The sequence below is a fragment of the Macadamia integrifolia genome, unplaced genomic scaffold (assembly GCF_013358625.1).
Source record: "Macadamia integrifolia cultivar HAES 741 unplaced genomic scaffold, SCU_Mint_v3 scaffold1749, whole genome shotgun sequence".
Classification (NCBI taxonomy): domain Eukaryota; kingdom Viridiplantae; phylum Streptophyta; class Magnoliopsida; order Proteales; family Proteaceae; genus Macadamia; species Macadamia integrifolia.
This window is the reverse complement of record NW_024868335.1, coordinates 1-9,998: the sequence shown is the minus strand read 5'-3', so window position 1 is coordinate 9,998 and position 9,998 is coordinate 1. Positions and strand designations below refer to the sequence as shown.

General features: G+C 39.9%; 1 protein-coding gene and 1 non-coding gene across 2 annotated transcripts in view; one reads left to right on the top strand and one right to left on the bottom strand.

The window, feature by feature from the left end:
- LOC122064764 (GDSL esterase/lipase At5g55050-like) overlaps positions 1 to 3,877 on the bottom strand; it is a 4,578-nt gene extending 701 nt beyond the window's left edge. Inside the window, exons 1-4 of the mRNA XM_042628523.1 lie at positions 3,497 to 3,877; positions 2,511 to 2,647; positions 2,099 to 2,332; positions 16 to 407 (exon numbers count right to left, since the gene is read on the bottom strand). Coding sequence (XP_042484457.1) covers positions 16 to 407; positions 2,099 to 2,332; positions 2,511 to 2,647; positions 3,497 to 3,749 — 1,016 coding nt within the window. The 5' untranslated portion in view covers positions 3,750 to 3,877. The remainder of the gene's footprint in view (positions 1 to 15; positions 408 to 2,098; positions 2,333 to 2,510; positions 2,648 to 3,496) is intronic.
- Positions 2,377 to 2,449, top strand: TRNAF-GAA. Its single transcript has one exon. It is a non-coding gene; the product is annotated as a tRNA-Phe (tRNA).
- Positions 3,878 to 9,998: the final 6,121 nt, after the last annotated feature.

The following is a 9,998-nucleotide window of genomic DNA, read 5'->3' as shown; positions in this document are numbered from 1 at the left end:
TTCGTAGCCTGTAACCTTGCCCCTGCATCAAAGAAGAGGTTGTTTTCAAGTTTTGAACTTATGACCAACATGTTGTAATAGTACAACTTAATTGTTGTGTCAGAAGCTCGCACATTAGAAAGATTAATGATAAATAAGGATAAATATATTGTTGTACCATATTTAACTGGATCTTGGATGAAGTTGAGCAACATAGCATGTGTATCAAAGAAGGAATAGTTAATGTCAGTGTACTTTGATTTCATCCCTAGGAGCAATGCCTTGATGCCTTCATTGTAGGTATGAGACCAGTAGTTTGCTTCTTCATTGCATGCCTGTGTTTTGTTTTGATTTCTCTGTGATGGACAACACCCGATCGCTCCCACGCCGATCATAACGAACTTACGTGCACCAAGATTGTATATTCGCTACACATTTAATGAGATCAATAGGTTAAGGGATAATTAATTAATGCTCAAAATTTATGATTTTTTGGAGTTTTTGATGCAATATATTACTTTAAAAAAAAAAAAAAAAAAAGAAGAAGAAGAAGAAGAAGAAGAAAAGAAAGAAAGAAAGAATGTTGAAAAAATAAAGAAAAGACTCCAATTAGAAGGCTGCAAGTATCAACCAGGCTCAATTTGAGCATTTCACCCAATCCAACACTGTTTCAAAGAAAAACCCTAATCACATGCTGCATGCATGGTTAGTGATAGACGAGTCTAGATTCTCTCCACACGTGGTGACCTTTTCACATGAGATCCTGTTTGTCCATGGAATATTAGACCATAAGGCAATGGTATATTAATTGATCGTGAGGAGGGTTACTCCTCTTTTCACATAGAGAGCTGATCTGGACTCATAACATGTTCCACTTCCATCAGCTGCTACCATGAGTGTAAGGAGAGGCATTTATATGATAAAAAGAAGCACATATGGTTAGGTGACCCAAATTCTTCAAAGGGTTTGTACATGTAGGGGTGTCAACTAGTTGGGCTAGGTTGGTCTCAATTGGGCCTGGCCACTTAAAAGCTTTGCATCATGAATGCCCATTTAAGTAAACGGCCTAGCTTTGGGGGCCATGGTATGGTTTATCATCGGGCCGGTCGATGTCGAGCTTTAATTAGGCTTCCTTAAACGGGCCTCAATTGGGCTACGGATTTATTTAAATCTAAATGGACTCTAAAAGGGCTTTAAACGTGCCTACCCTAAAATTCTTTTTTTAAGTAGGTTGAAGGCCTAGAAATATGTGATGCAAATTTTTAATAAAGAAGAGAAGTGATATGAGATTATAGTTGTTCTTACAAAAAAAAAAGACTATGACCATTTGAACTTACAAAACAAAGTTTAATTAAATCAAATCCTATTACAAAGCAAAGGGTAAGAAAACTTAATTAGTTTCTAACTAATAGTGGCAGAATATGAATTTTATGTAGTATTAAAGAGGGTTGGGCTGCAACGAGTCGGTTCAATCTGGCACCTGATGAGCTAACTATTTGTATCGTGAAAGCCCGTTTAATAAATGTGTCGGGTTCTAATCAAGTCAAGCCATAAACGTGTAGGGCTCGGTCAGGCCTATCGGCTCAGAATTGACACCCCTAGGCAAAAAAATACTTTGTGGGAAGGCAGTGAATGACAAGTGAAGAGCCTATAGCTCTAATAGTGAAGAAAAGGTGTGTGGTTCTTCGCTATGGGCCAGCAACACTATAAAGAAAAAGTGTGGGTTCGACTATAGGCCTCAAAGTTTCACTATTCACTGGGTGAACATCTAACGACTGGGGTGCATGCCGGGACCCTCCGAGCCGTTGGATCCTCACTGCCACTCACTACAGAGGATTTGAGTCCCGGTACATGATCTATGGAGTGCAAGTCCTGGTGGTCTTTGCCCAGGGATCTATAATCTATTGGTTCAAAATCATGGATTCAAAAATCAGAATCAAATTGTTTAAATCGACCGATTCAGATTCAGATTCAGATTCATATTCAAATCGGAATAAGCTGTGATAGATTTCTACCGATTCCAAGTGATCAGGGTCGAAATTGACCGATTTTTCAAAACCTTGATCAGGAGTCAGGATTCAAGAGTCAAGATGATGTTAGTGATGAGTAGTAGTAGTACCGTTAACTGGCCTCGTAGGGTAGAAAGCATCAAGTCTACCAGCTGCTGGGGAGTGATCTTTTGACGGAGAGTGGACTTTGGTCCAAAGTAACCCAGCATGTCATTGCTACCAATCACCACCCCAAACATTGACTTCGACAAAAGTTGCTGCGTTCCAACGCTTCCAAGCTGTTGCACCAATTCTCCATACACCGTCGCGTAGTAATCTATTTGTTGATCGATAGATAGTGATACCTATTATTAAACAAAACAAAGAAAACCATTCAAGTCATCACTCAGCGGGGATAGCTCAGTTGGGAGAGCGTCAGACTGAAGATCTGAAGGTCGCGTGTTCGATCCACGCTCACCGCATTTCCTATACTTTTTCACATTTTTTTTTCTATGATTTTTTGTGGTTGAAATGGCTGCTTACGAAAAGTTTATTGGTGGCATCCATAATGCCGGCTCCTCCTGAAGCGAAGCTTACGCCGCCAAGGAATGCATTGCTCTTGTTTGATGCCGAAACGAGTGAGAGATACGGTGGTGAAGTTGGCAATCCCAGTTTCTCAGCTGCCAATCAATCCAACAAAAAAAATATTTAACAAGATCAAATAAATCCCCCAAAAAATTGCATATAATTCCCCAACCCCCAAAATTTTTTTTTTTTTTGCTCAAATACGTGGTAATTTGCAATATCCCCACCAAAATTTTATAGCACTTTCTGAAAATTTCTGACATAAAAGAAGTCGAAAAATTAAGGAAAGGGATAAAGAACTGTATTCCGGGAGTGTAGGGATGGCGCCCTAATACAATCGCAATGGAGAAATGACTGCCCCAAGCCATGAAAGTTCCACCATATTAATACTTTTAGGTGTGCTCCCATTGACCTCCACACTGATATAGGAGTCATACTCCTGAACAAAGATCTCTTAGCCTTTAAAAAAACAACAATCAATCTATACTGAATCAGGTTCCTCTCAACTGTGATTAACCACCTCAATCCATCTCATAACATCCACAGGTTATGGTCCTCACAACAGAGGTGAGGTGGTTACCTGTAGATGAGGGGATCCGTACTCTAGAAATTGTATCCCACCCACACCTAGAAAATTTCTGACCAAAAAATAAAGTCCGAAAATTAAAGAAAACAGTAATCAATGTAGAAAATCTAACTAAACATAGAAAAACACCATTAATGCGCCAGTTGGAAATTCCAACTGCCCCAGACCGGTGGGTTAGTATCCTTTATGAGGTAGAAAAACAAAAGCTTTCCAACTTAGAGGTTAGAAGGTACTTCTCCTCAACTAATGGATGGATTCAATTCTGATAAGAAATAAGGAGTCTCAATCCTAAATAGACTGTGTGGCTCAGAAAACCCAAATCTCAGTTATTAAGGCTAGGTATTGGGTTGTGACATACCAAGGAAGTCTGCTGCATTCTTGCCATTAGTGAACCTGCCGGTAGGCTTTTGGCCTGGAAAATCGATGCCGTTATGGGGGAAGTTAGCCTTTGTGAGTGACTTAATGTGATTGTTGTTGCCCACATCCACCAGTGAGTCTCCGAACACGAACACCGCCGGAACCATCTGAGCTTCGGCATGAGTCACTAGTGTTACAAAGAAGCTGATGACGAAGAAGAAGAAGGAACCCATCACAGAGTTGCAGTGAGCCATTGCTTGCTGTGCGAGCAAGGATCTGAAATTAGTTGGTAAGCTTTTGACTTTAAAAAAGAGGAGGAAAAGCTACTGTAGGAGAACACACTTACGTGTTACGTGTTCTTTCTTTGCTTTTTGAGTTTGTAAGAACGTGAGTGCAAGATGAGTGACTTTATATCTGGAAGCCGCGTGGGCTCCATTGCTCCATTGGTGGAAATACGAATATCTAAGTTCCGTTCCCATCTATGGTCTTTGTGATAGGGAGAAGTTTGGCGCGCCCCGGGGGGGGGGTGGTGGGGGGGTGGTTGCTGTGTCAGTGGTAGAGCTAGCCGGCTGGGCCATTGGGGGAGTCGGCAGGGTGTAAATCGGTTTGGTTTTAGTTTCAATCTATAGAGTGTTGGTGTGATTCAGAACTTAATCAAAAACTGATTTGATTCTGAAATTCATTACTTAAACCGAACCTGTTCGATTGATTTGGTTTCAGTTCTTCTACAATTTGGTTTCGATTGGCACACTTGCCCTCCTATATCCTATGGTAGTGGGGGGCTTGTGCATTCGGTTGTTTCTTCTTCTTCTTCTTCTTCTTCTTCTTCTTCTTCTTTTTTTAATGGGAAAAAGAACCCTATCAGCAAGGATGAAACATGGCCGGGTTTCTTAAAACCCTAACCCAACCCTAGGTCCTCAAAATTCAATCAAAGCCTAATTCAACCTGTCGGGTTCATACCAACCCAATTCAACCCTAATTGACGTTGTCAGGGCCGGGTTGGGTCGAGCTGGGCTGGGCTGGGCTGGGTTGGATTGACCCTGACTTCAGCAATGGTTGGACTAACTTTGATTGACCTGTTTTTACCATCTATATCCAAACATTAACCATGGTTCATGATTGGGTCGGGCTCGGGTTGAGGCCTCAGCTCTGCCCAACCCGACCCGAAAGTTAACCCTAAATTTATATTAGAATTTAGGGCTCTTATTGGTATATCATTCTAGGTCCTCAAAATTCAACCAAAGCCTAATTCAACCTATCGGGTTCATACCAACCCAATTCAACCCTAATCGACGCTGTCAGGGCCAGGTTGGGTCGAGCTGGGCTGGGCTGGGCTGGGCTGGGCTAAGTTGGATTGACCCTGACTTCAGCAATGGTTGGACTAACTTTGATTGACCTGTTTTTACCATCTATATCCAAACATTAACAAATTATAGAAAAATGAAATACCAATAAGAGCCCTAAATTCTAATATAAATTTAGGGTTAACTTTCGGGTCAGGTTGGGCCGAGCTGAGGCCTCAACCCGAGCCCAACCCAATCATGAACCATGGTTGGGGTTTTTCAACCCTAACCCATCCTCAGGGTCAAAAACTTGGCCCAAGCCTTGTTTGGGCTTACGAAAGGTTAAGCTTGTCAAGGCCAAACTTTCACCCCTACCTGCCAGTCTGGTGTAGGAAATGTCCAGACTAACTGGGTGCAAAATGACTCCACTACCCCCCATTATGAGGTGAAGATGCTCTTGTATACCCTCCCATTGGCCCACGCGTCTGGTGTTTCCTACATCAGATTGACAAATTACTTTTAGTGCTCTAGTATAATATATTCAAATTCGATTTGATTTTGATTCTTGAATTTGATCCCTATGTTAAATCTAGAATCAAATCGAGAATTGTTCTAAAATTTGATACTTAAATTGAATGAAATTTTATTCGATTTAATTCCGATTTTTTTTTGACACCCTTAGCTGGAGACTAGTGGGAGGAGACTTGAGTTAGTGGATCCCCTGGTAAGTTCATCACCCATGGAAGGGGAAAGCGAAAGCTTAACAAGTACACTTATAGTCTCAGATTCGACGGCATCCTTCACACTATTCCCACTGATGAATCCACTTAGTTGTTTGTGTCTATATGGCTAAGAGAATTGCCGTCAAAAAAGAAAAAAACTAGAGTGAGGATAAGATAGGTTACAGTCACCAAAAATTAGATATTTCATTTGGCAAAAAAATCCAAATACTCATGTCCATGCTGACCCGGTTCAGTATCGGACAAGAAAGAGAAAGAGAAAGAGAGAGAGACAGATTCACAAATAGGAACACGACAAGTCAAGAGAGAAAAGTAGAGATTGCAATCTATCTTCTTTTTTTTTTTTGGTACGTATATTGCAATCTATCAAAAATAGTGAAATAGAGTTCATAGGCATGGGCATCCTTTTCCTGCCGGTCTATTTCTGTTTACAGTTCCTCTTTAGAAAAGCAAAAGGCTTTCTTAGTCAATGTTCAGACTTGAGGTTTGAGAACATCCTGTATGTAACCTACGCGGCCATTGATGCATGTATGGTTGTGGTTATTTGCTACTGTGACCATATATTCGAAAAGCATTCAAATACAGTATTCTAGTCGGCAACGACCCAAGAACATGCTCCTTAGCCATGATTATTGAAAAGCAACGCCAAATGTGTTGTGGGTGGGGTTTTCTATAATTGCGATCCTTGATATACAACAGTGAATCAAGTTCTTGTTCGAGAACCAGTCTCATGCGGTCTAATTCATATAGATGGAATTCATCCAAGAAAAAATCCTGTGATGAATTCCGTCAATGTGAATCAATTCCATACAAAAATAATTCTTATACGAGGACCTGATCTGTGGTCTTGATTTATACATGATTCCAATTATTAACCAATGTCGTAAATTGAACATATAATCGTAGTTTGTAGATACGCCTCCAACAAAGTCATGTGGGGCAACAGAAAAGGAGTCGTGCATTTTCAAACTCTGTGAGTTTTTAAATCGTTTATCTCCTTACTTCTTGTTTCTATTAGGAAAATGAAATCTCGAGGTTTGGTATGGGTGAGATTTTTTATGTTTTGGATTTTCAGGGTTTTTGTCAGAGATTTGCCCAAACCTTGACAATTCCAACTTAAAAGCTTCATGATCCTCCTTGGGGCTGATATCTTCAATCACCGAGGGGCCAATCGTTAAAAAATACTCTTCCGATTCATCTATTGCAGCAGTAGATGATACAGGTCGCTTGGATGATTGTCCTTGTTTCCTCTTTTTGGGTTTTGGCTTGAGGGAAGAGGTTTCAATGGGTTCAAGGTGTTGCCAAGTCTTCCAAGTAGATAAACATGGTTATGGATAGGGGTTTCAACAGGCCGGGTTGGGCTGGGTTTTTACCCAATCCTAAGGTCTCTTAACTCAACCCAAGCTCATCCCAGCCCAGCCCTAGGTTGAGCTTGGATATCTTAGCTTGAGCCCAATCCTGTTGTGTTTAGCCCAACCCAATCTAGCCCTGATGGACCTTAATTGGGCTGAGTTTCACCCAATCCAGTCCAACCCAATACTATCGGTTACTTGGTTGCTTGATCTTGATGCATTGCAGACGTCAAATACCAAATTTTTCGTATATGTATAAATTGTGGAAAACGAAAGATCTTTTTCTATAAGTACCCATTAATAATTATTAGTATATTTATATGATTATATACTTAAGCACCATTTGATAACGTTTCTACTGTTTTTGTGTCAAGGAACGGTAGAAACATAAATTTACGTTTCTAGGAATAGAAACAGAATTTTGGGTGTTTGATAAACCTTGTTTCTTGAAACGTTTTTGTAGCAAACAATCGATTTTACAGTATATTGATTGCTGATTGTACAGAGAGAACTTGAGTTGGATTGGGTTGGGTTGGGTTGAGACCAAAACCAAGGCCCAACCCAACCTTGCCTCGGGCTTGAAAATCTCAACCCTAACCCACCCTATAGGCTGAGAGTTCAGCCCAAGCCCTATTCGGGCTCAGGGCGGGCTAAAGCTGATTCAGGTTGACCCTTTTTTGACACCCCTAATTATGGAGGTGGGATGGGTCTTGGGGGTAAAGCTGGGAAGGAAAAAGTAGGCAAGTGGGACTCTGGTTGGTTGGTTAAGTTGTGGTCCAAGGACGTTTCCCATAGGTAAGGCCGAAGAGCTTGTAGAGGGGCTGGCTGGGCTATAAACTAATGAGAGGTCTTGTTTAGTGAGTTGGCCCAGTGGGCTAGGTTGTAGGTTCGTATAGTCTGGGGCTTAAAGGATTAATGGGCTTTGATGTGGGCCTAGGGAAATATTCAGGTTGGACAAAATAGAAAGTAATGTTAATAACGCTGATCCCGTCGTTGGAGAAGTTGGGTGAGAATTTGCCGGGTAACTGTTTCATGATTTGGGATTTGAGGTGGAAAGGTGTGGCAAGAGGGGGGGAGGGGGGGTAGTGATGTTTGTTGATGGGGAAGGATGATGGAATAATACGAGGTCTGGGTTAGGATGTTGTAGAAATATGGGATGAAAATCATATCTCTATCAAAAAAATATTGGGGGAACTCGCGTGGTTATATGTGTCAAAATAGTGTTGAGTTATAGTATGCCCTTCAACATTGCAGGCGTGTACATCAAATACCAAAAAAATGGAGAGCCGCCACCTAGGGATAATGGGCCTAGGACCCAAAATATGTCTCTTTATTTAAAGAGAGAAAAATAATTACTCAATTGGATAGAAAGCGGTTTGTGTTCTAAATATCTGTATAGGTGTCAATTTATGCACCCATGGGTTGCCCAGATGGTTAGGGTGAACTAGGGATTGTGTGGATTAGGTGCACAATCTCAAATTCGGTTCTCCATATGTGCATCTACGATTTAAGTGGAGATCATGGCGGTGGGTTGTTGTGCTAGTCTCCCCAAGGATTAGTCAAGGTGAACATAAGATGGCCCAGACACCTTGTTTAACCCAAAAAAAAGAGTAAGGAAGATGTTAAGTACCCGACTCGTCCGATCTAGAGGTCGATCTCCTTCTATCTAGACCTTTGTTGTGTGTAACCCTACTTGCTAAATTCACGCTAAGTCATAAATCAAAGACCTAATGTAGGTTAGGTTGAAGAGAAAGTTAGATTTACCCAAGTTTCTAAGATTTTGCTAGCCTAAGTTAAAGTGCGTGGGTAGCATATGTACATGCCTGAATATAATTATGACATAGTAATATATTATCTAATGCACATCATAATTAAATCCAAGAACCATAAATTATACATAGCAAGAATGCACGAAATTTTTTACATATTACAAATATGAAAGATAATTGAATTTAAAATAAAAAATGAAGAAAATTATAAACAATTAGAATGGATGGTGAGATTGGGGTTGGGTTAGATGACAGGCTAGCCTTCCCAAATTGGACAAGAATGATCATATGACAAACATGGAATTACCGATCTAGTGGTCTATTGCAACGGGCTAGTTAGTAAATGTCACTATAGAGATTATTTTCACAAAACAAATTGTTTTTTCATTAATTTAAAATACAAAGATATAACATAAATAACCACAACTATATAGAAATTCACTTAATTTTTTTTTTTTGGGTACTGAAGGAATCCCCTCAATGAACATATGGACAAAGGCCGAGGTGAAAGATCATATGTATGCACAAATTTATAAGCCACGACTGAATACTAGTTTAAATATGAAAATAGATTTGGCCACAAATTGGCTGCGATTTAAAACCATGGTTAAAGGTCTACGACAGCAAGAAAAACCGTTGCCAAAAATGAAATTTCTTGTACTATCATTTTCTTCTTGGGGGAACGCAGCCCTCAACATAATATATATATATATATAACAATATCTAATGCATGGGATCGAGTAATAAATACCATCTAAATGAACCTCTCATTGTATTTTCAGGTGTATAATATTGTCACATGGTATGGAGGCTTTTCAGGCCTTGTCTTCTTGAAGGTACAACAACCTATGTAATGTCTCATGTATATCAAATGTAGAGTTATTAGAGGCTTACAACAGATGTAGTCAGAAGCTTGTAGCGTCCTTGAAGGCCTTAGATTAGCTTCTTTAAGGGGATGGATTATTTATGAAGTTTGGCTCTCAAATCAGGATTTACTTTAGCATATTCTACAACTTACTCGAGGAATCTTGGCTATAGCTATATTTTAAAGCTTTTTTTAACATCTACCTGCAATACCAGATTAATTTGATCAAGTTTGTAATATCTAGTGATTCTGAGGCTGTTAAATTCATAGGGTCGATTGCAAAGAACTCCTTATATGATTGTAGCACTAGTAGTATGATGTTGTTTCTCACTCTTAAGATTAATGTTATTTGTTTAACTTCGGCTAAAAAAAATTATGATTTACAAAAAAAGAAGGGAAATGGCTGAGCATACCATTTGCATTTCACAAGCTAACACCTATTGTATCTATCTGTCTCTTCTCCCCTTGAAATGACGCTTGCCCCTCTTGTATGA